Source organism: Salvelinus sp. IW2-2015, unplaced genomic scaffold, assembly GCF_002910315.2.
Source record: "Salvelinus sp. IW2-2015 unplaced genomic scaffold, ASM291031v2 Un_scaffold83, whole genome shotgun sequence".
Lineage (NCBI taxonomy): Eukaryota > Metazoa > Chordata > Actinopteri > Salmoniformes > Salmonidae > Salvelinus > Salvelinus sp. IW2-2015.
This window is the reverse complement of record NW_019942514.1, coordinates 1,664,314-1,686,769: the sequence shown is the minus strand read 5'-3', so window position 1 is coordinate 1,686,769 and position 22,456 is coordinate 1,664,314. Positions and strand designations below refer to the sequence as shown.

Genomic DNA, 22,456 nt, shown 5'->3' with positions numbered 1-22,456 from the left:
TATCCAACTCTACTAATAATATGCATATCTTATATTCTGGGGATGAGTAGCAGGCAGTTGAATTTTGGCATGCTATTTATCCAAAAGTGAAAATGCTGCCCCCTAACCTGAAGAAGTTAAGATGGAAAAGACAGTGAGGTCACTTCTACCCTGTGTCGAAAGTGGCCTTTTTGGTAGCCCGGTCATTGATAGTACAGGAACAGTGAAATGAGAGCCTTTCCTGTGTTTGATGGGCCCTTTGTCCCTACCAAACCCGGGTTCTCATCTTTTTAGAGTATATTTAATGATATTTCTAGTTTATTGGACAGACACTGCAGCACCTGACTGCATGTGCTGCCATAGAATGAATAGAACGGGTGTCCCTATTCAAGCAAATGATGGCATAATGTGTAGGCTGGTGGCCATTGCGAGTGTACCCATAAGAGCAGGAAGTACAAAGCATTCGGAAAGTATTCATACCCCTTCACTTTTTCCACATTTTAGTTGCGTTATAGCCTTATTCTAAAATTGTTAACATTTGTCATTATGGGGTGTTGTGTGTAGATTTAGGAAACAAAGTGAAAACAGGTTGAGAAATCTTTGCAAATGTATAAAAATATAAACCGTGCATGTCAGAGCAAAAACTAAGCCATGAGATCGAAGCAACTGTTCATAGAACTGAGACTGGATTTTGTCGAGGCACAGATCTGGGAAAGGGTACCAAAACACTTCTGCAGCATTGAAGGTCCCCAAGAACAGTGGCCTACATCATTCTTAAATGGAAGAAGTTTGGAACCACCAAGACTCTTCCTAGAGCTGGTCGCCCGGCCAAACTGAGCAATCGGGAGGAGGGCTTTGGTCAGGGAGGTGACGAAGAACCTGATGGTCATGCTGACAGAGCTCCTATGTGGGGATGGGAGAACCTTCCAGAAGACAACCATCTCTGCAGCGCTCCACCAATCAGGCCATTATGGTGGAGTGCCCAGAAGTAAAGCACATGACCGCCCACTTGGAGTTTGCTAAAAGGCACCTAAAGGACTCTGAGCATGAGAAACAAGATTCTCTGGTCTGATGAAACCAGAATTTAACTCATTGGTCTGCATGCCAAGTGTCATGGCACTATCCCTACAGTGACGCTTTTTCAGCGGCAGGGACTGGGAGACTAGATTAACGGAGTAAAGTACAGAGGGTTCTTTTGATGAAAACCTGCTCAGGACCTCAGACTGGGACGAAGGTTCACCTTAAAACAGGACAACGACCCTAAGCACACAGTTAAGACAATGCAGGATTGGCTTCGGGACAAATGCCAATGTCCTTGAGCCCGGATGAACATCTCTCTGGAGACCTGAAAATAGCTGTGCAGCTATGCTCCCCATCCAACCTGACAGATTTTGAGTGGATCTGCAGAGAATGGGAGAAACAGGTGTGCCAAGCTTGTACCCAAGAAGATGTGAGTCTACACTTGCTGCCGAAGGTGCTTAAACAAAGTACCGAGTGAAGGGTCTGAATACTTACGTAAATGTGAAATTGGCAAAAAAAATTAACCCAGTTGTCATTATGGGCTATTGTGTGTACATTGAGGGGAATAAACTTTTTAATTGTAAAATAAGGTTGTAATCTAACAATGTGGATAGTCAAGTGGTCTGATAACTTTCCGAATGCACTGTATGTGTTTAAAATATGCTGTGTTTTTATACAACTTAACAACATTTGAATGAACTTTCTATATTGTCTTCAAAAAGATTGCATCACAATACCAGGCAGCCATTGCAAGTGTTCCTGTGAAATGACCTGTCAACTGCCAGGGTTAGAGGTTCCAAACCAAGTCTATTTCTAACATGACAATGCCTTCATTGGACAAATGAAACTGCCCATTCAGCTTTTAACCCACCTGTGGCAACTACTGCCCCCTAAAGCATTTTTCTCTCTCGCCAGGTGGTGACAGGTGACAGTGGTGTCACAGACGTGGACCATAAGGCCAAGCTTGTCTACGAGGACGGTAAGGGCTCACTGTTCACTTTCCTTTTTTCCCCTTTATACCTTTATCACTCTCTGTATCCTCTTTTTATATATTTTGCTTGGTTAACAATGATTTGAAAAACGGATAAGCAGGAGAGCAATTGGGGGGTGTTATGATTTGGCATGCCGTTCAGGGTATGCAAATCCTGACTACCGCTTTTGCTGGGCGGCCAGCGAACATCGATCGTACACACTTACACTCATTACGGCACTGTATAAAACTGCATAAGAAATTGGATTTTGATTAAATAATTAGGGACGGTAGTTATTTCCTATTAGGGCTGGGGAATATGGCCAAAATAACAATGTTTTAATGTTTGGAGGCTAATTAGCAGTATTTTATGCTTGGGTGGTGTTCTGTATATTTGGAAATAGCCAGGGGACAATTTTTCAATACATTTTGGAACTATTGCTGACTGTTTTTCAATACATTTTAATGTTTGTAGCAACTTAAGTAAATACCTGCAGTCAACTTGAGCGGAACGTTAGGCGCTAAAGCAGATGGCGTTCATTTCCCCTACCACATTATTTTACATTATGAAGCTTACCGTGGTTCCCCAGAACAGTTGAGCCAGTCAGGTGTTTGTAAATAGCACAATGGGGGAGCAGCTGAGTCCAGCTCTTCGGCATGGGATGAGTTTTATATTGAATGTCAAGTCTTTTTCTTTTTTCTTCAATATGGTGATCTGGGACATGCAACTAGTTTTTCAACACATTCGGCAGAAAATGGCTTCATTTTCAAATGACAACAGAAGTGCAATGCTATTTGGTTGGCAGCCACAAGTAAATGAGCTTACAATGAAAAGCATGTTTTTTTTACAAAAACAATGCATGGCCATCATATTTCATGTTTATCATTAAACTGTATTATATGCAGTTCCTAATGTTTTGCTTCAAATTAATCTTGCGTTTTACCGTTGAAAAGTAGGCTGGCTACACTGAAGTAGCTACACATCAGTCAGAGCACAGAATGCCCGTTCGTGAACTCTCATCCGAGTGGAGTGACACTGAAGCACAAAATTACTGATGCCGAGCAGGGGGGGAAATCCTGTGGGAAACGCAGAATTCCGCTTTAACTCGACCCGCAGTTTGACTTGCTAGTGGCTGAATTAATAAGGTGAGGGGACATCCTTGCWCYCCCCCCCCCCCCCTTTCCTGGGACAATTTACTCAGAGCAGACGACAGGCCCGTTGCCCTAGTGACTCTGGACGCCACGCAGACACAGCGTGTAGCCTACACATGCTGCTCCAGAGCCAATAGTGTTCTTCCTTCGAACAAGCGTGAAACATGCGTGAAAACCTTGTTTATTTGTATAATGGATCCCCATTTAGTTCCTACCAAGGCAGCAGCTACTCTTCCTGGGGTCGAGATAAGTTAAGGCAGTTTATACAATTTAAAAAAAAATATTACAATACATTCACAGATTTAACACAGTGTGCCTTAATGCCTTCATCTACAGTAAAACATCTGTGTATAGTGCGTATGTTATTGTGTCTGTCTGTTTGTTGCTTCAGTCCCGCTGTTCCATAAGGTGTATTTTATCAGTAAAAAAAAAAAAGAGTAGATATTATCTGTTCTGGACTTGGACTGTGAGGGGAGACGTCTTGTGGGGTATGCATGGGTGGCTGAGCTGTGTGCCAGTAGTTCAGACAGCTTGGGGCATTCAACATATCAATACCTCTCATAAAACATGTAGTGATGAAGTCAATCTCTCCTCCACTTTGAGCCAAGAGAGAATGACATGCATATTATTAATATTAGCTCTCTGTGTACATCCAAGGTCTAGCCGTGCTGCCCTGTTCTGAGCCAATTGCAATTTTCCTACATCCCTTTTTGTGGCATCTGACCACACGACTGAACAGTAGTCTAGATGTGCAAAACTAGGGCTTGTAGGACCAGCCTTGTTGATAGTGCTGTTAACCTGTCTCGCCCCCCCGTTCCGCTAGCGGAACTCCTCCCACATTCCACTGAAAAGGCAGAGCGCGAAATTCAAAAAATATTTTTTTAGAAATATTTAACTTTCACACATTAACAAGTCCAATACAGCTAATGAAAGATACATCTTGTGAATCCAGCCAACATGTCCGATTTAAAAAAATGTTTTACAGGGAAAACACAATATATATTTGTTAGCTCACCAACAAATAGAAAAAAGCACACATTTTTCACAGCACAGGTAGCAAAATCAAAATCAACCAAACTAACCTAGAACAAACCAAAGAAACCAAGAAACAACTTAATCAGATGACAGTCTTATAACATGTTATACAATAAATCTATGTTTTGTTCGAAAAATGTGCATATTTCAGGTATAAATCATAGTTTACATTGCGGCTACAATCAGAAATTGCACCGAAAGCAGCCAGAATAATTACAGACACCAACGTGACATACCGAAATACTCATCATAAAACATTTCTGAAAAATACATGGTGTATAGCAAATTAAAGACAAAGATCTTGTGAATACAGCCAATATTTCAGATTTTCTAAGTGTTTTACAGCGAAAACACAATATAGCATTATATTAGCTTACTACAATAGCCTACCACACAACCACATTCATTCATCAAGGCACGTTAGCGATAGCAATAGGCACGTTAGCGTTAGAGAATAAACCAGCAAAAGATATTAAATTTCACTAACCTTCATAAACCTTCCTCAGATGACAGTCCTGTAACATCAGGTTATACATACACTTATGTTTTGTTCGAAAATGTGCATATTTAGAGCTGAAATCCGTGGTTATACAACGTAGCATAACGTGTTAACGTAGCATCTTTTTCCCAGAATGTGCAGATATTTCTATTAGACTCTCACCTATTCTGACCAAATAGCTATTCATAAACATTACAAAAAAATACATGTTGTATAGGAAACGATAGATCCATTAGTTCTTAATGCAATCGCAGTGTTAGAATTCTAAAAATATCTTCATTACGACATAAGACTTAGTTATGGTAAGGGAATAACCAAAACCTGAGCGCAAAGCTACTATTACACAGTTCGACAGATTTTTTTAATTTTTTTATTTTATTTCACCTTTATTTAACCAGGTAGGCTAGTTGAGAACAAGTTCTCATTTGCAACTGCGACCTGGCCAAGATAAAGCATAGCAGTGTGAACAGACAACACAGAGTTACACATGGAGTAAACAATAAACAAGTCAATAACATGGTAGAAAAAAAAGAGAATCTATATACAATGTGTGCAAAAGGCATGAGGTAGGCAATAAATCGAATAATTACAATTTAGCAGATTAACACTGGAGTGATAAATCATCAGATCATGTGCAAGAAGAGATACTGGTGTGCAAAAGAGCAGAAAAGTAAATAAATAAAAGCAGTATGGGGGGTGAGGTAGGTAAATTGGGTGGGTAGTTTACAGATGGACTATGTACAGCTGCAGCGATCGGTTAGCTGCTCGGATAGCAGATTTTTAAAGTTGTTGAGGGAGAGTCGAAAGCCTTGGCCAGGTCGATGAAGACGGCTGCACAGTAATGTCTTTTATCGATGGCGGTTATGATATCGTTTAGTACCTTGAGCGTGGCTGAGGTGCACCCGTGACCGGCTCGGAAACCGGATTGCACAGCGGAGAAGGTACGGTGGGATTCGAGATGGTCAGTGATCTGTTTGTTGACTTGGCTTTCGAAGACCTTAGATAGGCAGGGCAGGATGGATATAGGTCTGTAACAGTTTGGGTCCAGGGTGTCTCCCCCTTTGAAGAGGGGGATGACCGCGGCAGCTTTCAAGGTCAAAACATATTTATACAAAAGTATAAATATATGAAATAGCATCACAAAATGGTTCCTACTTTTGCTGATCTTCTATCAGAATGTTGTACAATGGGTCCTTTGTCCAGAACCGTCTTTGTTTGGATTCAGAACGTTCTTTTTCCCTCTTGAATTAGCAAGCACACTGGCCATGCGGCGCTAAGCTCTCCAACGTCAACAAAGTCAAACAACGCAACACGCCTAACGTCCCGAATAAATTTCAATAATCTAATGAAACTATATTGAAAAAACATACTTTAGGATGATATTGTAACATGTATCAAATAAATTCAAAGCCGGAGCTCATATTCGCCCATAACGACAGGTTTCCAGTAGGCAATAGCAGGTCCCCCCACGCGCCTTGCAGACAACAGAAAATGGGGGACACGTTGTTCCAAGAGGGCTCATTCAATGTCAGACAGAGATAATCAACTCCTTTTTCCTCTCACACCTTCCCCTGGATGTCAAGAGGAAGTATGACGTGCACGTATAGTCATACGTATCATGCCCATTTATAGGCAGCGCCTTGAACACAGCATCGATTTCAGACTTTCCACTTCCTGGTCACAAAGTGTGCTGCCAAATGAGTTGTGTTTGACCCACAGACAAAATTCAAACGGTTTTAGAAACTAGAGAGTGTTTTCTATCCAATAGTAATAATAATATGCATATTGTACGAGCAAGAATTGAGTACGAGGCCGTTAAAATTTTGAACTATTTTCCCCAAAAGTGAAAACAGCACCCCCTATCCTCAACAGAAGGTAGAGCAGCGGGACTTCTCCCCATCTTAGCTACTTTTGTATAAATATGTTTTGACCTTGACAGTTTACAATACAGGGTTACGCCAAGCAGTTTAGTCGCCTCAACCTGCTCAATTTCCACGATTTATTACAATGTTTAGTGAAGGATTTGTCCCAAATCCAATACGTTTTAATTTAAGAAATATTCAGGACTAACTTATTCCTTGCCACCTGCTCTGAAACTAACTGCAGCTCTTTGTTGCAGTCGCTGTAGTAGCTGACGTGTATAGTCTTGAGTCATCTGCATACATAGACACTGGCTTTACTCAAAGCAAACAAAGCAGCCCCCACAATCTTTTTATCATCAATTTCTCTGTCATTTGTGTAAGTGCTGTGCTTGTTGAATGTCTTTTCCTATAAGCATGCTGAAAGTTTGTCAATTGGTTTACTGTAAAGTAGCATTGAGTTTGGTAACATGCTGATTTGTTGGCTATTTGAGCCAGTAAAGGGGGCTTTACTATTCTCAAGTAGCGAAATTACTTTTGCTTCCCTCCAAGCCTGGGGGGCACACTTAGAGTATGCTTAAATTGAAAATATGGCAAATAGGAGTGGCAATATCATCTGCTAGTATCCTCAGTAATTTTCCATCCAAGTTGTCAGACCCCGGTGGCTTGTCATTGTTGATGGAGGAATAATTGTCTTTAATTATTTGGTCAGATTTACTTGGATGTGTTGTGTCAGCGTTTGTTGCTGGCATGTCATGCCGAAGTTAGCTAATCTTGCAAATGAAAAAATAATTTCAGTAATTAGCATTATCAGCCGGTTTTGTGATGAATGAGCCATCTGATTCAACGAATGATGGAGCCGAGTTTGCCTTTTTCCCCGGAATTTAATTTAAGGTGCTCCAAAGCTTTTTACTATCATTCTTTGTCATTTATCTTTGTTTCATAGTGTAGTTTCGTCTTCTCCATTTAGTCACATGATTTATCAATTTGCATTAAGTGTTTGCCAATTCCTTTTGCAGCCAGACTTATTTGCCATTCCTTTTGCCTCATCCCTCTCAACATATCATTTTTCTGTTCCTCATCAATCCACAGGGATTTCTGTTTTTATAGTCATTTTCTTAATGGGTGCATGCTTATCAGTAACTGGAAATAAGCAATTTCAGAAATGTGTCAAGTGCAGTGTGTTTGTTCCTCATTACACACCACGGACCAACAAATATTCTCTACATCAACATAGGAATTACTACAACACTTCTTGTAGGACCTCTTATACACTATTAGGCCCATCCTTTGGAACTTTGGTTTTCCATATATTATGATCACTACATCCCATTGATCTAGATACTGCTTTCAAGCACATTTCTGCAGTATTAACAAAGATGTGATCAATGCATGTTGATGATTTCATTCCTGTGCTGTTTGTAATTACCCTGGTAGGTTGTCTGATAACCTGAACCAGGTTGCAAGCACTGGTTACAGTTTGAAGCTTTTTCTTGAGTGGGCAGCTTGATGGAAGCTAGTCAACATTTAAAATCAGACAGAAAATATACCTCTGTTGATATCACATACATTATCAAGCATTTCACACGTTATCCAGATACTGACTGTTAGCACTTGGTGTCTATAGCAGCTTCCCACCAGAATGGGTTTTAGGTGAGGCAGATGAACCTGTAGCCATATTATATCAACAGTATTTAACATGAGATCCTCTCTAATCTTTGCAGGAATGTGGTTCTGAATATAAACAGTACCACAACCTCCTCCATTGGCATTTCTATATTTTCTATAAATGTTATAACCTTGTTTTGCAACCACTGCATCAAAGGTATTAGCTAAGTGATTTTCAGAGATATGAAGTCATAATATGAATGTCATCTGTTACTAGCAAATTATTGATTTCATGAACCTTGTTTCTTAACCTCTCTGGGATATGTGGGATGCTAGCGTCCCAGCTGGCCAACATCCAGTGACAATGCAGAGCGCCAAATTCAAATAAATTACGGTACCATAAAAATTAAACTTTCATGAAATCACTCATGCAATACACCAAATTTAAAGCTACACTTGTTGTGAATCCAGCCACAGTGTCAGATTTCAAAAAGGCTTTACGGCGAAAGCAAACGATGCTATTATCTGAGGACAGCACCCCAGCAAACACACACAATCGTATTTCAACCCTCCAGGTGCGACACAAAACGCAGAAATAAAGATAACCTTACCTTTGACGAGCATCTTCTGTTGGCACTCCAATATGTCCCATAAACATCACAAATGGTCCTTTTGTTCGATTAATTCTGTCGATATCTACCAAAAATGTCCATTTATTTGGCACGTTTGGTCCAGAAAACACCGGTTCCAACACGCGCAACGTGACTACAACATTTCTCATAAGTTACCTGTACGCTTTGTCCAAACATTTCAAACTAATTTCCTAATACAACTTTAGGTATTTTTAATGTAAATAATCAATCAAATTTAAGACTGGATTAATAACTGTGTTCAATACCGGAGGAAAACAATGTGTAGCATGCTTTCTGGTCACGCGCCTCTAACAAACAGTACACTTCACTGGAGCCTCATTCTGAAAATGGCTACCTCATTTCTCAAAGGAAAAACCTCAACCAATTTCTAAAGACTGTTGACATCCAGTGGAAGCAATAGGAACTGCAAGAAAGTCCCTTAGAAATCTGGATTCCCAATAAAAACCCATTGAAAAGAGACCTCAAACTAAAAAATCTGAGACATGATTCAAACAGTTTTAGAAACTTCAGTGTTTTCTATCCAAATCTACTAATAATATGCATATCTTAGCTTCTGAGCCTGAGTAGCAGGCAGTTTACTTTGGACACGCTTTTCACCTGGATGTGAAAATGCTGCCCCCTATCCCAAAAGTTAAGCTACATATGTTTTAATGTACACTGTTTTGAGCGCTTTTCTTCTGGCTTGCTTATTTTAAATTGCTTTGCTGGGAAGCTTAGCAGAAGTAGATATGTTATTTGTTAGTGCAGGGTGAGCTGCTCAGTATACATCTGGATCATAGGCACATGATTACTGCATACAATAGCTATAGGATCAGCAGAGGCATTCAGTACAGGTAAGGGGACATACATTTGGTTACTTACATTGTCTACCAATGCCCCTGGTGTAATGTACAATTGCCAAAGCATTATGACAACTCTGCGTTGCAATGGTAGGGATTACCTGAGCTGGGCTTGGATCATTGATAAGTCATTGTCTCAATGCAGCCTTATAATGCTGTGAAAGGATCCAGGAACCCAAATTATTTGGGTGAATCCCATCTGTGTAAAAGGTGTTTCCAAAAGGCATTAATATTGTCAACAAAAGTTTCACCCATTGCGCTGCAATAATCACGTAACCAGTTGTGAAGAGAGAATCCCTCTAAAGCGATCAATGCCACTATTCAGAGGGGTCAGCGCCAGATATGATCGGTCTTTTAAATAGCCGATTGACTCTGCGAGACACTAAAGTCCAGTTTCAACTGTTCAGAGCTGCCCTTAATGTCATTAAAACCCACATGGACTAGGATAGAATCAATGTCCATGTCCTGACGTCGTACATTCGGGAGCAGTGATGTCATTTACTCAGCTCTAGGGTAAGACAGTTTTTTTGCACCTGGATAGATCCAATTTCTTACCATGGACCTGCCCAAAATTATAGCTGGTGAGAATGAGGACACCCCCCACCTCACACACTCTTGGCATTCTCTCACCCATCTTCACCTAGAATGCTTTTCCAACAGTCTTGAAGGAGTTCCCACATATGCAAGCACTTGTTGGCTGCTTCTCCTTCACTCTGCGGCCTGGGACCAGTGGATTGTGAACTACCTTGAATTGAGGCAGTCTAGTGCTATAAGAGGAAGAATGCACTCTGTGCACACAGATTCCTATGTGTCGTCCCCAAGTTCCTCAAATCAATTTCCGATCGCGACTTTAAAGGCAACAAAGAGTTCTGCAAGTCATTCATGTTAAATCTAACAAATTCCGGAAGCAGTGGGATTGAGGGAGGTTGAACTTTTCCTGTAGATGAGCAAAAGAGGCGAATGTAGGAAAGAATAATTGAGCTAGTTAGAGGCCGAGTGAGTGCCAGATGCCAAAAGCCCCATTTTTTTTTTTTTTTTTTTTTTTAAGACGGAGGGAATAAAATGTTCTAATTGATTCCAAATTTTAAGAGACTGCTTTGCAATTGGGTTGACACTTTTTGCCTAGGGACACTGGCAGAAAGGAGCACAACGAAGTGCAGCAGGTTGACGTGATTCTGTCTGGACACAGAGTGGTCTTGGGTGAGTAGGGTCAGTCTGTAGCCAGTACAAAAGGCTCTGAAATTTGCAGCCCAATAGTACAGTCGTGGCCAAAGTTTTTGAATGGCACAAATATTAATTTCCATAAAGTTTGCTGCTTCAGTGTCTTTGGATATTTTTGTCAGATGTTACTATGGAATACTGGAAGTAGAATTACATGCATTTCATAAGTGTCAAAGGCTTTTATTGACAATTACATGAAGTTGATACAAAGAGTCAATATTTGCAGTGTTGACCCTTCTTTTTAAAGACCTCTGCAATCCGCCCTGGCATGCTGTCAATTAACTTCTCGGCCACATCCTGACTGATGGCAGTCCATTCTTGCATAATCAATGCTTGAACTTGGTCAAACCTCTTGAGGATTGACCAAGTTCTCAATGGGATTAAGGTCTGGGGAGTTTCCTGGCCATGGACCCAAAATATCGATGTTTTGTTCCCCGAGCCACTTAGTTATCACTTTTGCCTTATGGCAAGGTGCTCCATCATGCTGGAAAAGGCATTGTTAGTGTCAACTGTTCCTGGATGGTTGGGAGACGTTGCTCTCGGAGGATGTGTTGGCACCATTCTTTATTCATGGCTGTGTTCTTAGGCAAAATTGTGAGTGAGCCCACCCCCTTGACTGAGAAGCAACCCCACACATGAATGGTCTCAGGATGCTTTACTGTGACATAGGACTGATGGTAGCGCTCACCTTGTCTTCTCCGGACAAGCTCTTTTCCGGATGCCCCAAAAATCGAAAAGGGGATTCATCAGAGAAAATGTCTTTACCCCAGTCCTCAGCAGTCCAATCCCTGTACCTTTTGCAGAATCAGTCTGTCCCTGATGTTTATCCTGGAGAGAAGTGGCTTCTTTGCTACCCTTGACACCAGGCCATCCTCAAAGTCTTTGCCTCACTGTGCGTGCAGATGCACTCACACCTGCCTGCTGCCATTCCTGAGCAAGCTCTGCGCTGGTGGTGCCCCGATCCCGCAGCTGAATCAACTTTAGGAGACGTCCTGGCGATTGCTGGACTTTCTTGGGCGCCCTGAAGCCTTCACATCATTTGAACCGCTGTTCTTGATAATCCGCAAAATGGTTGATTTAGGTGCAATCTTACAGGCAATATCCTTGCCTGTGAAGCCCTTTTTGTGCAAAGCAATGATGACGACACGTGTTTCCTTGCAGGTAACCATGATTGACAGAAGAATAACAATGATTCCAAGCACCACCCTCMTTTTGAAGCTTCCAGTCTGTTATTCGAACTCAATCAGCATGACAGAGTGATCTCCAGCCTTGTCYTCGTCAACACTCACACCTGTGTTAACGAGAGAATCACTGACATGTCAGCTGGTCCAAAATGCAGTGGAAATGTTTTTTGGGGATTCAGTTCATTTGCATGGCAAAGAGGGACTTTGCAATTCATCTGATCACTCTTCATAACATTCTGGAGGATATGCAAATTGCCGTCATACAAACTGAGGCAGCAGACTGTGAAAATGAATATTTGTGTCATTCTCAACTTTTGGCCACGACTTATCTGAAAATGTGCTAGCGCTAAACCACCCAATGCCTTAGACTTCTGTAAATGTTTTCTACTGATGTGGTACCATGCCATCCCAAATAAAATAAATGAACGTTTGATCAAGTGAATTTTAAAAAAGATTTTGGGGGGAAAATGGCTTAACATTAAAATGAATGTGTTGCCAAAGTTATATATTTATGACATCAACACTTCCAAAAAGTAAAGGATTGTTTCAAACTTGCCAAATCGGGGGATAGGAAATAGTTAACCAATTACTATGATGTATCGTTCCTTAGGATCAGCAATTACCTCAGAAGATACAAAGGAGTTAGATTCATCAACCAAAATGGCAGCACCTTTTGATTTACTATGTAAGTTGAACAGTTTACCAACCCAGTCCCTGCAAATCTGAAAGTGCTCACCAGTCCTCAAGTGAGTCTCTTGTAGAAATGCTACATTCGCCTTCAAACCTTTTAAATGTGTCTTCACCCGCTTACGTTTCACAGGGTTGTTAGCCCCTTTGATGTTTCACGGAATGTACTTGATGGTATTATTCCAGCCACCCTGAGCACTCCCATTATACAATCTTGTCATTAGTGGAAAAGCAATGAATACCCAAAAACCCCAGGATAACTTGTCTCAGAGTAATGTATTTGGAAAAGGTATCGAAAAAATCAAAAAACAATGGCATTAGAACTGAACATTTCAACCTCCCTCCCTTCACCTCAGACAATACCTCCCCAAATGAGGTACAAGCCTAAATAGAACATGTTTTCTTCTCATTTTGAGAGTGCGGTGTTAAACCCACAGTCCCGCCCTTTAAAGTGGGGAGGAAGCTCCCTCGTCCGAGATTCTCCATCTTCTAATGAAAAAAGTGCACTCGAATGTCAGGAGGCCTCTCACCGTCCCGGGGTTTTGGAGGCAGTGACCGGTGGGCACGATCAAGCAGAGGTTTCTCGTACATGGCATGAACATCCCTCAGAAGACCAGTGACAATCGGTGGTGCAAGGCATTTCTGCCGACTCTGGGACCGATACCCGTCTCAGGTTATTGCGGCGAAAATCCCTCTAACCTCACACAGCTCAGCTCTCCTGTACCTTTTTTTCAGATCCGCAGCCAGGTGTTTCACGTCAGCCTCCAGTGCTGCAATCGTCATGGTGTGCAACTGTTTTGAGTGACGTGATAGCTGTGACCGTCTCGTAGGATATTTAAATCTGCTTTTAAAGTATCAGAAACCTTATGTATTCGAGTCTCAATTGTAGCAACTACCCTTGTTTTCATTTCAACTATCTCTGAGCGTAGTAGCTTGATGCCCTCGAATGTTAATTTCAGCGCCACCAGGCAAAGCCGCACCCCCGGGTAAAGTGCTAGTCCCCTGGTCCTCCAACTCAGGAGGTGGTGATAAATCGCTCTTGTAGGCCAGGTTCTCTGTTTTTGGTCCTATGTTTTGTCGATATGCTGACATTTGAAAGCAAAGTAGTCAAGGGTATTACGGAAATGCATCACTTTTCCGTAGCCGGCTGAAAATGTGCTTAACCTCTCTGGAATGTGGGACGCTAAAATGCAGAGCGCCAAATTCAAATTACAAAAAAAAAAAATCTTTCATATCACACATGCAATACACCAAATTAAAGCTACACTTGTTGTGAATCCAGCTAACGTGCCAGATTTCAAAAAGGCTTTACGACGAAAGCACACCAAACGATTGTTAGGTCAGTACAAAACTGGAAGAAAAAAAACAGCAATTTTTCCAGCCAAAGAGGAGTCACAAAAAGCAGAAATGGAGATAAAATGAATCACTAACCTTTGATCTTCATCAGATGACACTCATAGGACTTGATCTTCCACAATACATGTATGGTTTGTTCGATAAAGTTCATATTTATATTCAAAAATCTGTTTACATTGGCGCGTTACGTTCAGTAATGTTTTGTGATTTTGCAGAGCCACCTCAATTTACAGAAATACTCATTATAAATGCATGTGTTATGTATGGAACTTTAGATGAACTTTTCCTTAATGCAACCGCTGTCAGATTTCAAAAAAGCTTTACCGAAAAAGCACACCATGCAATAATCTGAGTACAGCGCTCAGAGCCCAAACAAGCCAAAGAGATATCCGCCATGTTGTGGAGTCAACAAAGTCAGAAATAGCATTATAAATATTCACTTACCTTTGATGATCTTCATCAGAATGCACTCCCAGGAATCCCAGTTCCACAAATGTTTGATTTGTTCGATAACGTCCATTTATGTCCAAACACCTCCTTTTGTTCGCTTGTTTAGTACACAATTCAAACTGATGACGCGCTGGCAGGTCCAGGCGAAAGTTCAGACAGTCATATTACAGTTCGTAGAACCATGTCAAACTAAGTATAGAATCAATCTTTAGGATGTATTTATCATAAATCTTCAATAATGTTCCAACCGGAGAATTCCTTTGTCTTCAGAAATGCGATGGAACGCAAGCTACCTCATGTGAATGCGCGTGACCAACTCGTGGCACTCTGCCAGACCTCTGACTCAATCCCCTCTCATTCCCCCCTCCTTTATAGTAGAAGCATCAAACGAGGTTCTAAAGACTGTTGCCATCTTGTGGAAGCCTTAGTGAAAATGGGATCATGTTGCACTTCCTATCTTGGATAGGCAAAGAGTTGAAACACTACAAACCTCAGATTTCCCACTTCCTGGTTGGATTTTCTCAGGTTTTTGCCTGCCATATGAGATCTGTTATACTCACAGACATCATCCAAACAGTTTTAAAAACTTCAGTGTTTTCTATCCAAATCTACTAATTATAGCTTTTAGGATAGAGTAGCAGGCAGTTTACTATGGGCACCTTTTTATCCAAGCTACTGAATACTGCCCCCCTGTCCCAAAGAAATTAACAGACGGAGCCGTCGCTAATGGAAAACACTGGTAGTTATTATTTTTGTACCCCTTTTTTATAATCAGGACCTGTTAATGGTAGGGACCAGCACTTTGATTTTGACTTAAAAAATAATAATAATTGGGTAGTGATTTTTTTGTAAATGTTAACATCCCAATTTTGCATTAACATCCCTAGTGACTTACCTGTGTAAATGTGCTCTAGCGGACCTGTGTAGTTGCTTTAGGGATGAATCACATCAAGCAGCCAGTCAAGATCCCCCGTCACAGCCACTGAGTTTTAGCTCAAGTGTGTTGTCAAAGCGTACAGGCCCTGAATGTTGACTAATTCAAAATGTGAATATGGACGTTTCACCCAACAGCATTTAAGAGAAATTGGTGCACGTCAAGGGGCTTTTATACAGTTTTGTCCCCTCACTTCTCTTCGGTCTGTTCCATCTCTGGCCATCTATCCCCTTTTTCTGTGGTATGACTCATGTCTCGCTGATGTAATAAAGCTGTCAAGTGGTTCTGTAAAGTGTCTCGACTGTGGCTTTGTGACCGACTGTTTTTTGTCTTGTCCCTCCGCTCTACAGCGTCCTCTGATGAAGACAAGGCTTCAGGCGATGAAGGCCTTCCAGGCGAAGATTCTGATGTAAGTGGTACTGAGACAAAGGGGCTGTGGGTGGGAAGGAATGCAGATGGGTTGTGAAATTCCAAATCAAGTTTATACGACGGAGTTGTAAAGCACGCTTTTGCTCTTGAACAAACACATTCTCACAGATCATTACGTTTATTGTTAGTTTGACTTGTGAACTGCAGTCTTTTACTGAGTTGTGGGGTTGACCTGGGAATTTTGTCTGTGCAGAACTGGGAGGAGGATGGCATAGAGGATAGAGAAGAAGAGACGGAGGAAGGCATGAGGACGGAATCCAAAGCTAACGGTGATTCCGACATGGAACCGGGAAACGAGAGCGATGCTCTTCAAAAGGAAACGATCTCAAAATGAACACACAAAAATGGACCCAATATTTATGTACTTTCATTTTATTTTCATGCTCGTTTATATTGTATCAGAACAAAAATGGTTTAACAAAAAAAATGGGCAGGCAGTGGGTGCGTGTGACATGCTGTGAACGTGGCCATGTCTTTTCCCGGGACAGCCACAAAGGCAGGAACGTTATATCCCCACAACCAAGCTGAAAGCCTCATATAAAATATTTTCTGGCGATTCAAGCCCCATGCTGCTGTCCCAAGCTCCTGCTTTCTCCACTTTGTCTGTGGTTCTGAGTGTGAATCAAATGTGACCCCTGCCCTGCTTGTTCCAGAGAAATGGTGGCCTTGATGCCTGACATGGGATGCATCCAAATAGCTCCATATTCCCTACATACAGTTGATGTCGGAAGTTTACATACACTAAGGTTGGAGTCATTAAAACTTGTTTTTCAACCACTCCACAAATTTCTTGTTAACCTTACTAGGGTATGTGGGCCGCTAGTTTTGCAGAGAGCCACATCAATGTACAGAAATACTCATAAACATTGCTAAAAGATACAACTGTTATGCATGGAATTTTAAATCCACTTCTCCTTAATGCAACCGCTGTCAGATTTTAAAAAAACTTTACGGAAAAAGCACACCATACAATAATCTGAGTGCATCGCTTAGAAAACAAGCCATACAGATATCCGCCATGTTGTGGAGTCAACAGAAGCCAGAAATAACATAAATATTTACTTCAACAGAATGCATTCCCAGGAATCCCAGTTCCACAATAAATGTTTGATTTGTTCGATAAAGTCCATTTATGTCCAAATACCTCTTTGTTTGCACGTTTAGTACACAATCCAAATGAAAGTTCAGACAAAGTCATTTTACAGTTCGTAGAAACATGTCAAACGAAGTATAGAATCAATCTTTAGGATGTTTTTATCATAAATCTTAAATGTTCCAACCGGAGAATTTCTTTGCCTGTAGAAATGCAATGGAACGCAAGTTAACTCACGTGAGCATGCGTGATCAGCTCATGCTTCTCTGGCAGACCTCTGACTCATTCAGCTCCCAATCCCCCATCCTTCACAGTAGAAGCATCAAACAAGGTTCTAAAGACTGTTGTCATCTAGTGGAAGCCTTAGGAAGTGCAATATGACCCCATAGACACTGTATATTCGATAGGCAATGACTTAACTACAAACCTCAGAATTCCCACTTCCTGGTTGAATTTTTTTTCTCTGATTTTTTTTTGCCTGCAATATGAGTTCTGTTATACTCAGACATCATTCAAACAGTTTAAGAAACTCCAGAGTGTTTTCTTTCCAAATCTAGCAGGCAGTTTAATTTGGGCATGCTTTTCATCCAAAATTTCGAATGCTGTTCTCTACCCTAGTGAAGTTAACAAACTATAGTTTTGGCAAGTCTGTTAGGACATCTACTTTGTGCATGACACAAGTAATTTTTCCAACAATTGTTTACAGATGAATTGTTACAGTCAATTAATCCGAGTGGGTCAGAAGTTTACATACACTAAGTTGACTGTGCCTATAAACAGCTTGGAACATTCCATAAATGTATGGCTTTAGAAGCCCCTGATTGGCTAATTGACATAATTTGAGTCAATTGCAGGTGGCTGTATTTCAAGGCCTACCGTCAAACTCAGTGCCTCTTTGCTTGACATCATGGGAAAATCAAAAGAAATCAGCCAAGACCTCAAAAGAAGTCTGGTTCAACCGTGGGAGTAATTTCTAAATGCCTGAAGGTACCACCTTCATCTGTATAAACAATAGTACGCAAGTATAAACACCCTGGGACCACGCAGCCGTCATACCGCTCAGGAAGGCGATGCGTTCTGTCTCCAAGAGGTTAACGTACTTTGGTGCGCGGAGTGCAAATCAATCCCAGAACAACAGCAAAGGACCTTGTGAAGATGCTGGAGGAAACGGGTACAAAAGTATCTATATCAACAGTAAAATTATTCCTATTTCGACATAACCTGAAAGGCTGCTCAGCAAGGAAGAAGCCACTGCTCCAAAACCGCCATTAAAAAAGCCAGACTACGGTTTGCAACTGCACATGGGGACAAAGATTGTACTTTTTGGAGAAATGTCCTCTGGTTTGATAAATGTTTGGCCATAATGACCATCGTTATCTTTGGAGAAAAAAGAGGGGGGAAAGGGAAAACCATCCCAACCGTGAAGCACAGGGGTGGCAGCATCATGTTGTGGGGGTGCTTAGATGCTGGAGGGACGACTGCTCTTCACAAAATAGATGGCATCATGAGGGAGGAAATTGTGGATATATTGAAGCAACATCTCAAGACATCAGTCAGGAAGTTAAAGCTTGGTCACGAGCAAGGAGGCCTACAAACCTGTCTCAGTTACACCAGCTCTGTCAGGAAGAATGGGCCAAAATTCACCCAACTTTTTGTGGGAAGCTACCAAATACTAATTGAGTGTATGTAAACTTCTGACCCACTGGGAATGTGATGAAAGAAAGAAATTAAAGCTGAAACCAATCATTCTCTACTATTATTCTGACATTTCACATTCTTAAAATAAAGTGGCGATCCTAACTGACCTAGGACAAGGAATTTTTAGGATTAAATGTAGGAAGATTAAATGTCAGGAATTGTGAAACTTGAGTTGAAATGTATTTGGCCAAGGTGTATGTGAACTTCTGACTTCAACTGTAGCTCACTACTTGCTCTGGCCCGTAGTGCTCTGGTCAAAATTAGTGAACTATATACAGTGCCATTTTGGATGCAACCATGACTAATAGATAATGTCCCCTTGCAATGTAAATCTGTATGAAAGCTGCAGTGTTTGTAGGCTTCCCCAGCTACCCACTAGAATCCTTGAATTAAATTATTCTGTAAAGTCTCCAACAACCCTGTTTTTTTGTTTTGTATTTTTTCTTTCTCCCAACCCTCTTCTGTTTGTCCTTCACTCCTTTTGTGCAATGAGTTTTTCAGGGCATGGAGATCATTCCACTGCCTAAAATCATAGCTTGAGGGGGCGACCAGAGAAAATAATGAACTTTGCTCGATTTCGGTGAATTAATGGGTTTTCAAAATGGTTGCAGTTCACTTTGTTCATTTATACATCGGTCAACAAATTTGATTGAAAATCACTCTCCTTGTACTTAGCTGTTTGCTACTTTACTTTTTCTTGAGAGGAGAATACAACTGACTGAATGTTCCTTGACGTAGTTTAGCACTTTGTGGGCAGACTAAAAGTTGAATTGATATAAATGTATGCACGTGGTACCTCCTATTTACAGGTTGGCTATTCAAAAAAAAATGCAACCAAGGGTTAGTAGTACAATAGAAACAACCTGACGGGGGTACTATTTGGGGCTGAGATGAGCAGGGTTGCACATGGGTATAAGGACTAACATTAGGTTATCTGCTCTGTAGACGACTAAAGCAAGATTTAATAATACTCCATTAGGACAGAAGGTGGAAAGCGACAACTGTTGAATCTACTAAAAGGCGGGAAAGTTTAAATCTCTTCACACGCTACAATGTAGGATAATCTGATGAAAGGCACAGAAAATAGAACTAAACAAAAGATTCAAGATGGAGCCTGCAGGGCATTACTGTCAGCCATGTTTCCATGCAAGTAAAACCATACCGTATATAAAAAATATAAAAAAACGAAATCATGACAGCTGTAATGTAATGTGTTTTTGTACAATTTTATAAATGCTGACAGATCATTTGTCTGACTTGGTTGGATCTTTTTGTGTTAGTAAAATGTAATTATGCGAGAAGTGTTGGTGGAAATGCCTATGTGCAAATATTGATAACCATATCGACGTAAACTTGGAGTCACGTTATTACGTGGTGTGTGGTCCTCCCACTATGACTTGGGAATCCATGCTGTTTATTAGGCTACAGATGAAATAAGTTATCATGAATTTCACAGAGTGGTGAAAGTGTGCACTGATCTGATCTTGATGCTCCTTTCCAATAAATATTGAGGGTCTTATTCTGTTGTCATGATTGCTGCTTGACTACTGTTTTATTTATCAATCTCATGTAGACTAGCCGCACTGTATCTGCGAGCTGTTTGCTAGAGTGTACATGCCAAGACCAGAGTAGGCACATTTGCTATTTAATGCAAGTTTTTGACCAATTGGAGTTGAAGATTCGTTGGAAACACATTGAACTTCAGATTTGTTTTCAGTACATGGAAAACTTGTGTGCACTACATCACACACTGATTTTTATCTGCATCAAGTCAGTTTGGTGGTAAAAAGTGCAGATTTTCTTTATGCAGATTTTTTGAATATTTTCATAGAAATTGGAAACCTAGCTACAAAAAGCACGTTGGCTATTAGACCTGGGAGTCTCAAGTGGGGATTCAGCTCCCACGGCGCTATATTATACCATCTAGAAACCTGAAGATTGATGCTTTCTAAAGAGCACCCTGATGTATTCCTGTCAGGTCTTAGTCCACTGAACACCTTCCCATTTTAGCTGAGCAAACCTGGAGGCGGAGAGTGCAAATCCGAATGTGCTTCAACTGCTAACGAGTGTGTCGTTCATATATGTGGTGGTAACCCAAATTCCTTTTGTAACGTGAAATGAAGTGAACTAGGCCTAATATAAGATTTTTTTATATATATATGTATATATACACTGCTCAAAAAAATAAAGGGAACACTAAAATAACACATCCTAGATCTGAATGAATGAAATATTCGTATTAAATACTTTTTATTTACATAGTTGAATGTGCTGACAAGAAAATCACACAAAAATTATCAATGGAAATCAAATGTATCAACCCATGGAGGTCTGGATTTGGAGTCGCACTCAAAATTGAAGTGGAAAACCACACTACAGGCTGATCCAACTTTGATGTAATGTCCTTTAACTTCTAATTGGTCCCAATCCTGGATCCGGGAGCACCCCCCACAGTAAAAAAGCTGACTAGCATAGCCTAGCATAGCGTCACAAGTAAATACTAGCATCTAAATATCACAAGTCCAAGACACCAGATGAAAGATACACATCTTGTGAATCCAGCCATCATTTCTGATTTTTAAAATGTTTTACAGGGAAGACACAATATGTATATCTATTAGCTAACCACGATAGCAAAAGACAACTTTTTTTTCCCACCATTTTTTCCCCCTGCATAGGTAGCTATCACAATTTCGACCAAATAAAGATATAAATAGTCACTAACCAAGAAATAACTTCATCAGATGACAGTCTGATAACATATTTATTGTATAGCATATGTTTTGTTAGAAAAATGTGCATATTTCAGGTATAAATCACAGTTCTACATTGCAGCTGCAATCTGAAATAGCGTCGATGCAGCCAGAATAATTACAGAGACCAACGTCAAATACCTAATTATCATATAAATCATTTCTGAAAAATACACAGCGTACAGCAAATGAAAGCCCAACATCTTGTGAATCCAGCCAATGTCAGATTTTTTAAGTGTTTTACAGCGAAAACACAATATAGCATTATATTAGCTTACCACAATAGCCAGAAACACAACCGCATTTACCAGCAGCAAAGGTTAGCGATCGTAACAATCCAGCAAAAGATATATAATTTGACTAACCTTGATAAACTTCATCAGATGACAGTCCTGTAACATCATATTACACATGCATATAGGTTTTGTTTCGAAAATGTGCATATTTAGCAGCACAAATCGTGGTTATACAATGTGATCAGTAGCAACATTTCAGGCATTCTGGCCGGCGCCATCTTGGAGAGGCACCTAATCTAATCGATAAATAATCGTAAACTTGACAAAAAAATACAGGTTGGAACAGAAATGAAAGATGCATTAGTTATTAATGCAACCGCTGTGTTAATTTTTAAAATTAACGTTACTAGACATACGTTACAGCCAGAACAGTGCCGAAATTAATGGCGGACAAATCCTTTTACATTTTTCCACATAAATACGAATTAACATCATAAATAGCTCTTACTTTTGGACGAGCTTCCATCAGAATCTTGGGCAAGTTGTCCTTTGTCCAAAAGAATCGTTGCTCGGTTGTAAAACGTCCTCTTCAACTTTGGAAATAGCAGCTAACGTTAGCTATGTGGCGCAGACATGCCCAAATCTTCAAAACGCAATACTAAGGAAATTTCCCGAAAATCGCAATATACTCGCATAAACTGATATAACTCGGTTTAAAATAACTTCGTTATGATGTTTCTAACACCTATATCGAATTAAATCACAGACGGATATATCTAAGGCCGATAACTTGAGCTTTTC

The 22,456-nt window shown here is 40.6% G+C and overlaps 1 protein-coding gene across 1 annotated transcript in view; it reads left to right on the top strand.

The window, feature by feature from the left end:
- Window positions 1-20,185, top strand: part of LOC112068075 (WD repeat-containing protein 43) — a 55,641-nt gene extending 35,456 nt beyond the window's left edge. The window contains exons 15-17 of the mRNA XM_024135085.2: window positions 1,915-1,978; window positions 15,797-15,855; window positions 16,069-20,185. Coding sequence (XP_023990853.1) covers window positions 1,915-1,978; window positions 15,797-15,855; window positions 16,069-16,209 — 264 coding nt within the window. The 3' untranslated portion in view covers window positions 16,210-20,185. The remainder of the gene's footprint in view (window positions 1-1,914; window positions 1,979-15,796; window positions 15,856-16,068) is intronic.
- Window positions 20,186-22,456: the final 2,271 nt, after the last annotated feature.